The sequence below is a fragment of the Chenopodium album genome, chromosome 6, assembly GCF_948465745.1.
Source record: "Chenopodium album chromosome 6, dcCheAlbu1.1, whole genome shotgun sequence".
NCBI classification, from domain to species: domain Eukaryota; kingdom Viridiplantae; phylum Streptophyta; class Magnoliopsida; order Caryophyllales; family Amaranthaceae; genus Chenopodium; species Chenopodium album.
The window spans coordinates 74,259,685-74,277,078 of record NC_137839.1 but is presented as its reverse complement, the minus strand read 5'-3'; the positions used below and the strand labels follow the sequence as shown (position 1 = coordinate 74,277,078).

Here is a 17,394-nt window from a genome sequence, read left to right as displayed (position 1 = left end):
ATCCAGGTTTGAAAAAAGGTGGCAATACCCATTTACTCGTACAAAATAATATGCTCGGTGGTGTTGGATAAATTATAAAGTACTTCGTATTTATCAATGGTAGTATGAAACAATTTTTCTACAAGAGTCCTTGAAGATTAGTCTTGGGTGCTCAAAATGAATATAAGGAAAATTGAGGTTAATTATGAAAGTGATTTTTAACTAATACTCCGTTCTACTTTCGTATTATTATCTTTAAGTAATCAAGAGAATTAGTGAAGAGGGACAAAATGAGTTAGAGAAATATTCAAATATGATTAATGTGAGTTGTGATTAATTGTCAGGACAATTAAGAAAAATTATGTATGTAGGATATGTAATATAAGTATACTGTATATACTTGTCAAAAAAAAAAAAAAAGTATACTGTATATGATTAAGCTATCTACTCCAACTATAATCAAACTTAAAATGCAACTTTATTTAACTAGTATGGATAACAAACTAGATGTGAATTGTGTTTATAAAGTTATAAATTTCAGAATTGCAACAACAGAAAGAAATGATAAGATTAAAGTTGACAAGCACATAACCAACAACCATATACTTCTATGTCAAATTTTGTAACATCAATTTTATTGCTTTATTTTATTTGCCTTTTAGATTTGTTTCATGTAAATTCATATTATCGTTGAGAGTAAAGACGTAAAATATAGCTCAAGTGGCTCTCTAATTAAATCTGAATATTCATAGTATCAATATACTTCGTACGAGTGGAGTACATGAATAATGTGTGTAGCATTATACGACTCTAAATATTACGTAGTATTAAAATTGATTATATACTTAATTATTGATTAACAATGACTACTTTTGTACCTAGTACTTTTGCAATATTTTATTAATGGGTTCAGAACATACTTTTATAGTTTAATACTTGTTAAAGTAAGATTACATAAATTAATCAAGGTTGGTGATAATATAATTAAATAAACAATGGGAAGATCAGCAAATAAGAAACTGCCATTTGATGTCCACCTTGAAATCTTTCCAAGCACCGCATGTGTCTCATCTCGGTTACATAGTCTAATGACATTATATAATATGCTTTTTATACATTCTATATTCCCCCTTAATTTGTGGAAGATAGTATAATATAATTAATCTAAATATATATTATAGTTATAATTATAATTACTATTAAAACATAATGCTTGTATATTGATTGATGTAAATAAGGTCACTGTTGTTTGTACACAAAGATAACAGGTGTCGATTTGGCTAGTAAAAAACCAGCACATTTCATTGTAAAAGTAAGCTAAAAAACAAATTAAACTTCCTTTTTTTGTCCAAAACTTGTAGAAACATACACATCTAGAGGAAATTTGTAATCTCAATAATCTAGAGTCTTAGACTTGAAATTTTGGTCAACAAGACTTTGCAATTCAATTCTCTACTCAAAATTAAACTTAATTTACCGTGTCACATAGCGAGTATAATTGTAGGTTATGTCATAGTCATTGGGGTGTCAATTTAAATTATTTATAGGGTTTGTGTTGTGTCTAATTTACAGCCCGATTATTTTAGATTTGAGTCATATTAGATTATTATGTTCATGCATGTTAAATTCAATATTATTTTGGATTTTTTTTTTTCGAAGTTTTGATAGATCTAGTTACATTTTGCTTAATAATTTCCAGCTTAATAAAACCTGTTATGCTTGGTTGAAATTGTTCCTACAAGTGGTGTATGTATGCTAGTAAGTTGTAATAATCCTTCGTTTTCGTTGTTAAAGTAAAACAACTCCATAAGATTTCGTGGCTTAGTTGAGCACTTAATAAAAAGTGAGAGTAATTGTCCATTATGACGTTATTAATTAGTGGTTATAAAGTTGGAGTGTAGTTGTGTAATTGTCCTTTTAATGTATATTAAAGTTGTCATGAAAGTTTTTTTTTTTTTCCAAAGTTGTGTAAAATTTCAAATCATTACTCGTAGCAAATTTTAGATTGAATTTCAGCTTCAGAATGTGCCAACAATTTCGGTATTTAATAAATCTCATGACTTGTATGCAGTGGCATGTAGAAATTTTAGTTTGAAGGGGCACTTAGGAAAAAAAAAATTAATAAGAAAATGCTTGTTCTAAGGATTGAACCTAAGGCAAGTGCATTACCAGTGAGACAAAGCTAGTTTAATATCATGTATTTCGTTGAAAACTGTATTTAACCTATTAAATTGCGCTTTATATAGATTAAAAATCTGATTTTGGTGGGGGTGTGACTCCGCCTTTGCTTGTGTGGTTATTTAACATACATATATCAATAATAATGAGAGCGAAGGATAGCTCAAGTGGTTAGAGCTCCCTTCTCGATTCCAGGAGATCATGGGATCGATTCTCACCCCTGCCCTTGTGGCTCTCTAAACACCAAAAAAAAAAATCGGTTGTTAAATAATTCTAATGACAATAAATTATGGAGGCAATTTCTTGTCAAAAAAAAAAAAATCCAAAATTAATTAAAAGTGGTTTTGGAGGGAAAACTTTTTATAATATTTTGCCAAATGTTCTCTAAGTTTAATTCGCCTTTAGTATAATGTAATTGATAAGTTTTAAGATACTCGCGCTGACAAGTAATAACTATGTAAGTATATATTTTGTTTTTTTGAGGAAACGTTAGTACTTTTATTAATCAAGATTTAAAACGACTTTGTCCGAAAGGACATACGGGGAAATCTCCCGAGGACAGTGATTTTCCCATATTTGTTCGACACTATTACCCCGTGCAAAATAGTATATATTTATTGAATAAGCATAATATGTAAAATATAAAAAAAATCCACTCGATTATTACACATATACACGAAAAAAGTTAGGGAGGGAAAGTGGGAGACAAATACGAAGTAGAAAGAATGGTGGATATGGGATTGATCCATCAACCAACGGAATGGCGAGGAGGAACATACTTCCTCCGTTTATTTTTAGTTGACAGGTTTCTTTAGTCATGTTTGCCAATGCACAAATTAAATCATTAATATCTTTAATTACCGACAAACAAAAATTATAAAAAGTTGATATTTTGAAAATAAACATTGTGACGAATCTAACAAGATCCCACTCGACTATATTTTTCCTTACACGTAAATCACAAAAACATGGTCAAAGGGAGGTATGTAAATAATGCTAAAGTCAAAATGTGTCAACTAATAAAAAACGGAGGTAATATTACATAAGATTATAAAGAAATAATTGGATCTTATATTCTTGTGTGCTAAGAATTGCATCAAGTACGAGTAATTGACATTACAACAAAGGTGTTTACTCAATAGTTAATACGGCCACTAAATTAATAAAATTATCGTCCTTCACTCCGAATCCTACTCCTACTCACCACCTTCCAACCACCAGCCATTAGACACACTATGTGTACACTAAACACCACTCCATTACTCCAATAAACAATAACCATCAATTAACACACATAAAAATAATCAGAGCATTCACTCCCAAATTCACGTACAACGTTAGATGCATTCCTAATTAGATGCGTTCCTAATCAAGCATACATGTCACGTATCACCCCACTTTTCAATTATAAAGTTGTCATGTCATTCAATGAGAAATACTTCCTTTGTTCTCTAGAGACAGTCATGTTTTGTGGTTTTACATAGTTAATAATAAGGAAAATAAGATAGTGAAAATTAATGTTTAGATGTCACATACTCCCTACGTCCTCAATTGTTTGCCCCAAACCATAAATCCACTTTATTAAGGCTTTGGGCAAAAAAGAGTGCACATGGGTTGGCACAAATATCAACGAGGAGAGAGATAGAGAGAGTGCAGGTGGGAAAACACGCCAAAAGTAGTATGAGACAATCTTTTGGGGACACCCTAAAAAGAAAAGTGGTGCAAACAATTAGGAAGTATATATCAAGTAGTCTTTTACTTGTAATTTTGAATTAGTAATTAAAGTATTAAAATAGTGTGTGGCATCTGGCATGATTGATGTTTTATATTGTTACTTTAATTTCATAGTGTATTAGTTTACTAGTTCCAAAATATAAACTATATAATGGAAATTAACAGATATTAGAAACAATTTTTTTTTTTAAAAAAAAATAGACACAAATGCGAACGCACAAAATGAACACCCCCAATCCAAGTTACTAGTAGATAGCTCAAACGATACAAGTTCAAATTTTTTTTCTTGTTGGTCTCAAATTCAAAGTTGCATTCTTAGAACAATGACCCAAAACCTAATGATTTACTACCTCCATTACAGGTTATGTGCAACGATTAGACATTTTCCCTCTCTGTTTTATGTTAAATCGTTGCACATAGCCTGTAACGGAGGTAGTAATTCAAACCAACACTCCATATCATTCAAGTGCAAAATTATACCGTAATAAGTACGAAATAATCCATAATAATGTAATCCCTCCATCCCTTAATTAGATAGCTAATTCTCTTTAATATTATGTGTGCAATAAATGCTAGAAATAAGCATCTAATAAAAGGACAGAGAAAGGGCTCAAGGCCTCCAGAGTAACCGTGTAAATGTACTCCGTATTAGTTTAGCAATTTAAGGCATTAAAATCGTGGTACATCATATTAATTTGCTGAATCCCAATAAAACACCCCAAAATTTGCAATACCCAATAAGCAATACATACATTCCCCATAAGCAATTTAAGCTACTCTAACAATAAAACAGAACATTGAATTTCATTACATTAAATTTTTATATCAGAACACAAAATAGTTTATTTCTTTATTTTATTTTTTTTAGGAAAATTTGTTATTATTAATCCCAACTCTAAACGATTTATTTTCATTAATTCCGGGACATTTTCTTTATCAGGCCCAAACCGGTCAACAACAGTCAATAACCTGTTATACCAAGTTATTGGACACGTGTCAACATGTAGCCCTTAAAAAAAAAAGTTACCTTTTTATCAGTTGGGATTAATGAAAGTAAATGGTCCAAAGTTGGGATTAATATAACAAAATTTCCCTCTTTTTTTTTTTTTTTTTTTAAGTTTAGACTGTGGTAAAACAATTGGAATTTCCAACGTTCAAGAACCATTAGTTAAAACGAAGCTATGCTTTGATATTAGTAGTACATTGCTTCTACGCACTTCTCATGCTGCTGAGTGCTGACTGATGTTGTGCATTGGGCGTTGGACTACGTAGTCCATGGTACGTATGTAAGAATTTTTCGTGTTTAGTAATTTCAACGACTGTAACAAACAATGATCTAGATGTCTCATTTTCTTGTCAACGATGTTTTTAGACATTACATTTGTTATCACATTTTTAAAAACATTGTTTTTAAATATCGTGTTGTATTGTTTAAATAATTATATATATGATCGTAAAGAAAACCAAGGAGATTTTTAAACTAGAGTTGATTGTAAGATATGTATTCATAGTCATATTTACACGATTTTCTTATACTTTTGTCAAATTTGGTAGACCAAAAGATTAGAAAACTTATATGGAACCCCATTTTAATGTGTCTTCAAAGGCGAAATGATAATCTAAATCCTGCACATATGAATAGGTAGAAATTTTGAATTATATTTCACCAGTTTTCCTTTATTTTCTTCATCATAAGGCTATGTAACCCGAACTGTTTCCTCGCAGTAAATTCATTCGTTGTACGTTAAGGATGTGGATGTACTCTATGACGGACTGCATGTCTCACAATCCCTGTACCAGTAAAAGGAGAAACACAATGAATCTACCATAACTATTGCTCTTATCATAAGGCTGTACATCTTTTGGTTAGTTAGTCGTTTACAGCTACAAAAGGAGGGATCGTTTGCAACAAAAGTTGAGTTAAGGTGAGAACTAACACTGAGCACAGAGGATAGGGGAAGTTAGGAGGGCGAGAAGAAAAAAAAAGCTATGTTCCTACATACTTTCTAGCCCGTCTACTTGACTCTAGCTCTCTTTCTCACCTTCATGGGAGTTTCAGCTTGTATACCAGCATTACCCCGTCTAACACGCCCAACTTTCCCTCGCTTTCCCTGAATTTTCTTTGTTAAAGCAGCTGATTCTGCAGAGGATGGTGAACCCACAATGCCAGGAGGTTGACCAGACACTTTGCGAGCAACAACAATAGACGTACCCTGAGCATTATTTACTGCAATTACTGGCTGGTTCAAAATCTTGCTGTTGAAGGGCCGAGCACTTCTTGGTTTTGCTGTTGGTTTGTGCATTGGTGTTTTCGGAGTTTCTGCAGCACCAAACTTGTTGCCGGTCACTTTATAATGTTGATGTAACGTCTTAGTAACTAGGTCTCTAAATACTAATGCACATATGTATTCTCTTGTACACTTGGAGTAGAAAACTAGAGCGTTGTTGGCAAGAAGCAACAAGTCCCGCAGAAGTTCAATTATTGATGTGATGCTTTTGTTGGCGATTCTTGATCTGATTGTGTCAAGATCCATGTGCTGTCGTATGATCCTCTTATATCTAGCTCTCTTCTGCAACGACAAATCAGATTAACAATTGCACTAATCAGCAACATGGCTCAAAACTTCAGAAGTAGTCATTTAAAGAAAAAAAAAATGGACTAAAAAATAATCCTAGCTCTTAGAAGCAGAAAGTCTGATGCAATAGTGATGCGACTCCATCCCTAATTATCTGTTAATATTTAGTAAACTTGAATCATCAGCTACTTCGTATAAGATACTAGCAATGAAAATTTGCATAGTACATATTGGGAGTTGGGTTACACTACCATGGAAGTTGTTATGGAACTTGCAAAATTACACAAATGCATTACCATTATCCTCTTATATTATTTCTTATCATATGAGCTGAGTGCAAGGTGAATAACAAACAAAAAGCAGCATGGAGTCAAAAATCAACATGAATTTCAGTTAACAGCTATGGCATAATTAATTAGCATGGTCAACAACAGAAATAACAGTGTGGAAGATTATAAACATCAGTATTTGGTAGAGTTGAACTAACTAATCATTTCACTTCATTTCCCATTGTAATAATACCCTAAAATTATGATCAGAAATGTCCAAGTTTAATCCCCTCCCTAATGAGCCAAGTCTCTAATACTCAATGCTCAGTAGTCGCTCCCTCTGATTACCATGCATCTGGGACAAAGGGTTGAAGGAAGGTGGAAGAGAAGGGGAGGGGGGGATTATTAAAGAATCTAACTGTTCATACCTGGCTATCTAGTCGGCGCCTGAACACAGAGGCATGTTCATTCTCCATTATAGAATCTAAGATCTTTACAAATTCATCCATTCCCTGCTCACTCGTACATGGATTCTGAACATTTGCATCGGGAGCTATTACAGGCTGGACACTGCCTTTCGTCACTTTTTCGTTAGCTACAGTTATCATTATATCAGGTGAACACCTCAAGTTATTTTCTCCAACACTTCCAACCTTTCCGTCCTTGTTCATCTCCTTTCTTCTCCTCTTCCCTCTTTTCTTCTTGATGTGTACTCCATGCTCCAAGAGCATGGTTTCCGCTATTTTGTCTATACCAGGAAACTTCTCTAACCTTATACATGGCTCCAAAACCACAGGCTTTCTCTCTCTCTTCTCTACTGATGCTTCAGTAGCAGCAGCTTGGCACTGTGGTAACGAATTTTCCCGGGTTTCCTGAGTGAAACTACCAGCAGATGACCCATCCCGGGATACGTCTTTACCAGAAGATTCATTTTCTCCTGATTTGACTAAAGGTTCCAAAGATTCAGCTGCACTACAGCCATGATCAGCATAACTACACACTGCTTTCTCAGATTTCAAAGTTTCAAGTTTTGTTTCTAAAGAGCTGCAAGAAAATTTATTTGACATAAATTAGTGTTAATAGACTTGTGACAGCAGTATAGAGTTATAGGCTGGTCAAGGACTAATTAAGAATAAAAGAAGGGAACCAAGTACTATCATTGAACAAACCTAATAAGAAATCTGTAAAAAAAAAAATTTAAACAAAAGGTAATCATAATGTGTCTTACAACTTTACTGAGGTCTATCAACAATGGTGCTCTACAGGTTCATCAATTTTGCTGGAATCTTGTGTTATTCTATGTTTACAGTGCTTCTGTACAACTCTTTGCATCCCATATTTAACTTCCCAAAACTAAAGAAGTATGAAGAGGTTCCAAATAGATTGTAAAAAGAGAAGTTTAAGAATTGATAAAAGGAAAAAGGTTTTTATGTAATGGAAAGAAAAATTAACCTTCAGCTAAATAGAAAAATTGAGAAAGAAAAAAATTTCTATTTTTGAAAACTAAAAAGGAAGCACCTCTGAATTAAGTAGAGCTAAAGAGAACCCAAAAAAAAAAAAAAAAAAAAAAAATGTATCCACCACCAAGGCTCTGTTTGTTTTGACGGAATACATTATCAAAAAAAATGATTATCCATTTTCCATTGTTTGGTTAGTAAGGATGGAAAGCAATTTTCCTTGAGGTGGAAAATAGTTCTCCCAAAGGTGGAAAACGTTTCCTTTTGAAAAGAAGATATGCCAAACTTTCCTCCCTATTCCTTACCATTCCTTATCTCTACTCTCATCCATCTCTTCCATTCCACTTTTATTTTTCCCTTCCTCTATAATTTTTGTTGTAAGGAAACAAACAAAAGAAAACTATTTTTACAATTGTGCTTTCCCTTGAAATTATATTCCAATGAGAATCATTTTCCAAAAACAATTTTTTCGTTAAAACAAACAAAGCCTAAGCATTAATTGGTAATTCTTGACAATAATATATAAAAATCAAACTAAAGAAGGGAAGGAAAGTTCAGAGGTTTCTTCCAAAAAAAAAAAAAAAAGAGGAATTAGCACTTACAAAAAAAATCCTGAATGAATAGAGCACATACATGAAATGCAGCGAGGGTACTAAACAACTTTATAAAAAAGAACCCATAGCAACAGGGATTCTACAGTGCAACCAACTTCAAAGTACGGATTAGGTCTTCAGTAAGCACTTTCTGTGCAAAGTTTTATCTATCTCATGACTCACCTCAATTCTTGAATGTATTTAATCTTATTAGGCAGCCTCGAAATGGTTTAATGGTCACTTACGATGATTTCAAAAAGACTTGAATCTTCTGTCTAGAATATCTTAAAGCTATTGTCTAACACTTATTGATTGGGAGTTTTGGGACGATTGTTTGCTTGTCTCAATTCCTACACATACATAGAATATCCTAAAGCTATTGTCCAACACTTATCGATTGGGACTTTGGGAGTCTTGGGACAATTGACTGCTTGTCTCTATTCCTATACATACATAGAATATCCTAAAGCTATTACACTTATCGATTGGAAGTTTTGGGACAATGGTCCGCTTGTCTCTATTCCTATAAATACATAGAATATCCTAAAGGCAAGAATAAGTGAATAAATAAAACTTTTAAAAAAAGAAAAGAAAAGAAAAAAAAGGCAAACTTGACTTAAGAAATAAATCAGGCAACTATCGCATTTGGACTGTTGTACTTGTATTGGTCAAGATAATAATCTGCAAACAAATATTAAAACCTCAAAAGCACATTTTCGTGACTTGTAGAATCTGTTTAACCACCCCTCCAACTCCCACAACTTCGGCAACAACAGTCAAATACTCAGACAAATTGGAATAAACTTTAGCCAGGTTAGGGGCCAAACAAAGGGTCAAGGACAAGGATTTGATAAGGTGGCATGAATGCATTAAAAAGTCAGCTGCACCACAAACACCATGATTGTCACATGTCAATTACTATTACTTACCCAATTGATTCCTCTGATTTCTCCAACTCTCTACGTAATTCATTTACACGCTTTTTCCGCAACTCTTCAAACCAAGCACTAGGATAAAACAAAATACAAACAGCAAGTTAATTACTGAGAATTCAGCAATTTAGAGGTTGAGATTGAGAAAGATATTATTTCAGAGCAAAATGGGTTATATAACACGAAAAAAAACGCGTTACTTGTTATTACAACCCAACAAAGCATATATAAAGACTATAATTATTTGCAATCCCATCTTATGACACGCATAGATCTGTGCTCAGCATATAAAATTGGACTTTCTCTCACATTTATCAGACACTACAGTCCTCACAGTAAGGATTTTATTTTATTTATTTATTAACTTATTTTCATTTAGGTGGAAAAAGGGGAAGACGAAGATTAAAACTATTACACTACATTACTGCTAGTCAATAAACATGGGAATCTAATGTTTCTGCCAGAATCCATTAGTCGGTTAGTCCTCTCTAACAGACATTATTATCATAACTCATACTTAGTATTTCAAGTTTACTCCTAACTTTTAACCATTAATAGTAATTCGTAAATGTAATCTCATTTTGGGTCAACTCTTCAGCCAAACAACAGACAGTAGATGCAAATGCCAATGAGAAGAGTTTGACAGGGCACATAAATCAATAAAAACAAGTTTTGGATCATATTGTTAAGTGCTATAGTGCAAAACTGCAGACAGATGATGATCGTTTAGTTTGTTGAACATTTAGAACATAATCAAATAGTCTGAACTGAACCAAATTAAAACAGTGGCAGCAATTCAGCAAAGCACTATACTTACGAACAGTCAGAATAACACTCTTGCAGCACCTTATATTTAGCTTTGCACACCTGCAGCTATTTAATCATCAAATTAGATATTAGTTAACTTATGGTATATAAAAGGAAAGCAAGAAACTAATACAGGAGGCATCAACGGATGAAGGGAAAATGTCAAATCCCTTGGTCCAAACCAATCATGAAAGATCACATGCGACAAATTATCTTAGTAACTATGTAAAACATTTAACAATCTAAACCAGGGACCATCAAGGTAGTGCAAACAATGAAATATATATCCACGAATAACCATCATGCATATATAATATCCATATAAAAATGTATGGCCCAGATGCAGAAAGCTCACAAGAACAAACTTTCCAATAACATGCACATAAAATTTCTCAAAATAGTGTTCTAAGGTTCCAATGTTACAACCAGATCATTCTCAGAATAAAGTAATATATACTTCATACTAAAGACAAACTTGTTTTCTTGTCTACCCAAATCTGATTTCTAACTACGGAGTAGTATATAAAGTTTTAAGCAAAGATTGATAGCAAAATATCCACCACTTAGTATGTGAAGTAGTAATTCACATTCTATGGGGATTGCTTAACATAAAAGTTAAAAGTAGTATAGAAACTATTTTAAGCTTCAAGCACCTAACTACAGTACAAAATGTGAATTCAAGAGGTGTATAACAGAGCCCTCTTCTTACTAGGCATTACAGCCCCATGAAACAGTAACATTGGCAGATTACTACAAACCCATAGTTCTAGTCCATCCAGCGCTAATATCAAAGTACTAACACAACAAATGATTAATACCCAGCTCCATCCAACAATCAATAATTAATGGTCAATTACTGCCCATAATCAGTCATAACTCATAACCTTGAAAATAGAGGCAAAACTCCACAGTACACAAGAATATAAGACCTTGACTAATGCTGCACAAATTGCAGACTTCAGAATTTCAATTTCCTATTTAAGAAGCTATCATAGTAATTAGGGGTGAGCGTAGCAGGGTACCCTATAAAAATATTAGGACCCGGAACCGGAACCTATTGCAACAAGGTTCCTAAAAATAGGAACCGGAACCGGAACAGGTTCCTAAGAATTGAGAACCGGAACCTGCAGGTTCCGGTTCCTAAACAGGGTACCCTGTCTGTCAAAGTAAGTTTAATAGTTACTTGATAAATTGTGACAAATTTTTTTTTTTTAAAAATAGATGATCACAATAAAAGCTTACAACTTTAGTATAGTACTTCAAATATAACAAACCAACACTAATTGTGTTGAATTTTTAATACCATATAGGTTCCGGTTTCATGTACCCTATAGGGAACCTGTACTAACAGGGTACCCTACAGGTTCTAGATCCAAAATTTTATTACCCGGAACCGGAACCTGATCAACAGGTTCCAGGTTTGGAACCTGCGGTTCCGAACAGGTTCCGGTTCCATATCAGGGTACCCTGAATTTTTGCTCACCCCTAATAGTAATAGACATTAGACAATATGTAAGTCCTCTTGATAGCAAGCAAATTGGGGAAAGGATATTCTGCTCAATATCATAGTGCAGTCAGCTGTATTCTGTATGAGTGTTAATTTATAAATTGAAAATCACAGCAAAAGCCAAAAAGAGTGCAACCAACTTCTATAAGTGCACAACAGGAAGGAAAATAAGAAATGTCCAAAACACACAATAGACAGCATCATCCTGTCAATCATATAAGTCAAAAGTTACCTGTCACATTAGCCCTACGTTTCTACCATTTTCACATTAAGGTTATTTAGACACTTAAGAGTCTAGAAAAAGCTAACATGCAACCAAGATTTGATTCACTAAAAAACACTGGGGTGCACAGATTGCTTGCCCTCAAAAAGATAAGAGCTCCAGTGAGCTATCCAGCACAAACATGCTAATAGTTACCCAGGGGAAAGGACAAGATATGAAATAGAATTAAGGATCTCTTATGAACTCTCATAACCTAGAACTTTAGGTTCCAGTATAACAGTATTCCATGTTCCTGCTAACCAATTCATCGAGGCGGTAAAGATATAAGACGTCTTCAAAGACCAATTAGTATCAACAACAGTTACAACACATATTCACAGATATATGAAATAAAATTCCTAATAACTGTTAGGAAATAAACACTGCATGGTGATGAATTCAGGATATTTTTAACCTGCAGTTGAAGAGCAGTGGGCATGCGTTGGTGTCAAGTTGTCAACAAGTGTTAAATTGGTGATCTCAACAAGAATTCGGCAGCACAGCTTATGGTATATGTTTGGATAATTTATTTAAGGATTTTTTTTCTCAGGAACTACCTAATAAAACCCAGATTTTGTGATAAACTACATAATAAAAATAATGTTATAAGAAACTACCTAATAAAAGGTAAATGTTATAAGAAACAACCTAATAAAAGGTAAAATATCGTAAAATACTTCCTCTGTTGGATTTCCACCTTTGACCCACCTCAAAATACCCCCGAAACCACCGCTTTCATCCCCAACCAAAACAACTAGCTTAGAATTGCCTCCACCACACTGAAACCACCTGCAAACCCCAAAACAACCACAGCTAACCCCAAAAACCACCACCCCAAACGGCCCAAAGCACAAAACTACCCTCACCAACTCGAAATATCCCCCAACCACCCCAAATATAACCTTACCACCTTGAAAAACAACCCTGCAGGGATTTCTGGGGTGTTTTGAAGTGAGTTAACACCGTAAAATTAAGTCATAGTAAAATTTTGATCAAAGGTAGTATCTTACAACATTTTACCTTTTATTAGTAGTTTCTTACAAAATTTATGTTTTATCAGATACAAAATCATTTATTTTGTTTAAATGAGATTATATTGTGCTATATTTATTCTAGATTTTAGTGTCGTAGTTAGGGATAAATTGTATGAAACTAGGAAAGTATATTTCTTGGTTAAGTTGGTTTCTTCTTAATTGTATCCAAGTAATATTGTGTTAAAGGGACTGATTGGGTATATATATAGCCAAACTAAAGTTTCATATGCCATTGTTATTGATATGTGTGAGAGATACAACTTTAAGGTATGGGATTGTATTGCTGATAACAATTTTGATTAATAATACAAGTTGGGACATGGGTTTACCAAGTTAAACTATGGTGTGTGTGCTTTGCCAATATGGTTATTCTCTTACTATTTCTAACCAAGTTACCGATTGTATCAAAAGCCAAGGGTTGAGATGCATAAAGGATAAAGGTGGATGGAAGTTCAAGATTAAATGAAAGAATTTAAGGAAATTTGTTGACATACAAAAGACAAAGTGGATGGTATGAGATTACGTGCCATATCGACTATGTGGTTGGCCCGTGCAACAAAAATCAAGTATGATGTTCTAAGGAAAAGAACCTTAGAAAATAGACAAAATCTTTGGCTAACAAGATATTTCACGAGAAAGGAATGACTGGACTCGAGATGGAAGACAATAGAGAGTTAAATCATGTAAATCACATAAATAGCTTGAATCCTTCTACTAGTGACCTTGCCAAATAATACAATAGTGTAATTTCTTCATTAATGGTAGGGAAAACGGAGTTGGCTTTAGAGGAGACAATTGTTCTTCTAAAATTGTTTCAATGATGATTATCTATTTTTGAGACCAAGTAGAGTTGAGGGGATGATTGTTAGGAAACAAACCCAACATAGTAATGGTGATGGGCTCTGAATAATCTGAAATAATACAATTCATTATTGGACTTGCAGTTGAGGAGCAATGGACACATCATGTTTTGTACTCCCACCGTCCACGTTAATAGGTCACATTTGGTTACTCAATTATTAAGTAATTGACCTTAGATATCATAATTTATAAAATCATAATTACCTTTGATGATTTATACAGTTGTAAAAATCCAACAATCAAGCTCATTATAATTTAAATTTATTTATTATTACATTTAAAAATAAAATAAAAGGAACATTTGTCAAAAAGGTCCTTTTAAGCAATTTTTTTTTTTTTTGTAAAGGTGCTTTTATTAAAAAAAATTTGTAGCACAAAAGGTCTTTTTATCACACTTAGGTGTGGAGAGGGTCCTTTGACCGGATTCCAACCATTGACTTTTTTTCGGCCAATAAAAGTCGTGTGTTGTATATGACCACTTAAAATCCTTTTTTTTTCCCCTTTCCCCACTTTTCCCCTTCAGCTGGTTCGATTTGTCTTCAATTGCCTTCAATTTTAATGTGAGAGGCTAGAATCGGAGTTCATGATTTTTCTTTTTCACAAAATAAGGTTCGTGTTGAGGTTGACGGTGAAGAAATTAGGGTTTAATAAAGGAGAAAAGGAGGAAAAGGGAAAAAATGGATTTTTGTGCAAGGCACGTGAAATTTTTTGGCTGGGAAAAAAAAAAGTCAATTACCGAAATCCGGTCAAAGGACCAAAAGGACCCTTGTCACAACCTAAGTGCGATAAAAAGACTTTTTGTGCCATCTTTTTTATAAAAAAAAACCTTAACAACAAAAAGACCTACTTAAAAGGATCTTTCTGACAATACTTCAAAATTTTTGACACATGCAAAAAATTGCCAATTGATGGTAGAAAGCTACTATTAAATCAAATCAAATCCCTTGTTACTTCCCTCTCTCCACTGTCCACGCTCCGACTTTACAACCTCCACATTTACGACAACAACTATAGATGTACCACCATCTCCACAACTTTGGCATAACACCAAGAGCGAAGAAGTTGCCAATACTGTGAACAAACAACTACCAACAAGGGCAAAATAATGGCAATGAGGAGAAATGAAGCGGTGTATCTAAAATAATGTTGGTGACATATGAAAAAAGACTTGCTGAAAGTCAATTTCATTTTTGTATTCTTGATGAAAGACAATTTGTTATAAATATGAGATCAAATCAATACCAAAAACTATGTGTGATATATATTTAATCTCATATCTCTAACACAATCTCTTTATTATTTTGGATAGAATTAGGAATGAAATTCCATAATTTAATACGGAGTATTTGATATCAACTACGAGTATTGTCTATTGAGATATTGATATTAGGAATGAACAAGTTTATATCAGATATTTAAGTGTTCATATCAATGTTGATATCATATACAAGTATTAAATAGTTGATATCCATATCAGATATGGAAATGCTGTTAGATGTTTAAAGACTTAAAGTTGATATCATACATTAAAATGTTGATATCATACATTAAAGAGTTGATATTACATATTGAAATATTGATATCATATATTAAAATGTTGATATCATTAATTATTTTCACTTTAATCTCCTTATATGTAGGCAGTGCAGCCCTGTAAGCCTTTACAAAAATTTATAGGTACACCGAAAGAAAGGTGAACGTGAACCAAAGGGTTTTTTCTTAAAAAACTACTCTTGGGTGCACCTACCTCTACGCTCTAAGTGCACCCGGGTGTTTACTAGATGGAATAGCTTAATACTTAAAAATTTATGAAATAGAAATGTGGCTTATTAAATTGGAAATAACGGAGTAAGCAACATTCTATATTTAGTAAGCTCCTACAAACTTTCAAGTTAGCCACATTATCCTCGATCTATATGTAAGCTTCAATAAATTCCATCTATATTAAGTTTTAGCTCAACAATAAACTTATTTAACCTAGATAGATCAATCATCTACGGCGAATATTAGGATACATAATCCAACCCGACCAAGCATAAAATTCATTTTAAAAAAAAAATCAAATACATATGGGTAGATTATCCATTGAGTAAACGTAACAATATTCCAAAACCATCACTACGCCATAAAATAATGACAAAAGGCAAAAACCAAATTCGATTTTTAGAGAATTCCACCAATCATAAAATAATCCTGATACGCTACACCAATCATAAAATAATACAATAACCAAGATATTCATGAAATAATCAAACCTCATACATTATGACATTATGACAAAATAAATAAATTAATTAAAAAGCATATATTATAAAATCAAAATAAAATGAAATAAAATAAAATAAAAAAGAGAGGAGAGAGAAAATGGATATACCTTAGGAGTAAAAAAGTAAGGGTAAAGAGAACGGGTTTGGAGCTCCGAAGCAACAGCATCCCAATTGTGAGAACCATGTCTAAGAACAGCCCCACCTAAGATCAATTCTTCCCATGTACCCCATCTCACCTTATCATCCCCTCTTTCCTCCACCATTTAACCTTAGCATCCACCACTTTCTAGAATTTTCTAGAATACCCCAGATCAAAATAACTCTAAATTGTCAAACAGATTACGCAGAAACCCAGAAAATGGTTTCAAATTGTAAAGGGATTCCGTTTTCTGGGTAGAAAAGCGGTTTTCAGGCTCAATGAGAGCGGTTTTCCGGTAGAATTTCCGGTTTTGCTTTTTAAAAAAAAGTAATGGTTTTTTTTTTTTTTTTTCAAATTTCCTATTTTTGGAATTTGATGATTTTAATACAGTAAAATTTTTAGGAAGGATAAGTGAGCGTAAGACATGGGGTTGACAGATTCTATTTGAGAAAATGAATAATTTTTACTTTTTGATTTTTTATATTTTTATGAGAAACTTTGAAAATTGAATGAAAGAGCGAAAATTGTAGAGAGAGAAATTAGAGAGAGATTGTCAGGGGAATATGGATGATGGAGAGACATAAATGGAGAGAGAAAGAGTGGAATTTATGAGAAAATTCAAGTTAATCTCCAAGATAAACTTGAATGGTTTATCCCATGGCATTATTGTAATAAAAGTGCATTGGAGTTCGGGACAAGACAATAAAAAAATGTTATTCAACCCAGGTTTCTGACATTTGTTTATTTGGCAAGCAAAAGTGAAATTGACGACGTTATCTTTGTTGCCGTTTGGATTTAA

The 17,394-nt window shown here is 33.1% G+C and overlaps 1 protein-coding gene across 2 annotated transcripts; it reads right to left on the bottom strand.

Annotated features, from left to right (window-relative positions):
• Positions 1-5,714: 5,714 nt before the first annotated feature.
• LOC145636301 (uncharacterized) lies at positions 5,715-17,281 on the bottom strand. 2 transcript variants are annotated; one of them, XM_081687823.1, is made up of 5 exons: positions 16,564-17,281; positions 10,536-10,591; positions 9,716-9,793; positions 7,165-7,780; positions 5,715-6,461 (listed from the first exon to the last, which is right to left on the bottom strand). In XM_081687823.1, exons 1-5 carry the CDS (start codon positions 16,717-16,719, stop codon positions 5,907-5,909), a joined length of 1,461 nt encoding a protein of 486 aa, XP_081543949.1. In that variant the 5' UTR covers positions 16,720-17,281; the 3' UTR covers positions 5,715-5,906. The 2 variants fall into 2 exon arrangements, with proteins under 2 accessions (XP_081543949.1, XP_081543950.1); XM_081687824.1 differs by having other exon boundaries at positions 10,536-10,585.
• Between the last annotated feature and the right edge of the window lie 113 nt (positions 17,282-17,394).

What these genes read in the sequence shown, in the direction of transcription:
- LOC145636301 (XM_081687823.1), bottom strand. Translation starts at nt 16,719, where the DNA reads ATGGTGGAGGAAAGAGGGGATGATAAGGTGAGATGGGGTACATGGGAA. An exon ending in GAGTGTTATTCTGACTGTTC is followed by an intron (nt 9,794 to 10,535) that starts GTAAGTATAGTG and finishes GTTTTATCCTAG; the next exon opens with TGCTTGGTTTGAAGAGTTGC. An exon ending in GGCGCCGACTAGATAGCCAG is followed by an intron (nt 6,462 to 7,164) that starts GTATGAACAGTT and finishes TTGTCGTTGCAG; the next exon opens with AAGAGAGCTAGATATAAGAG.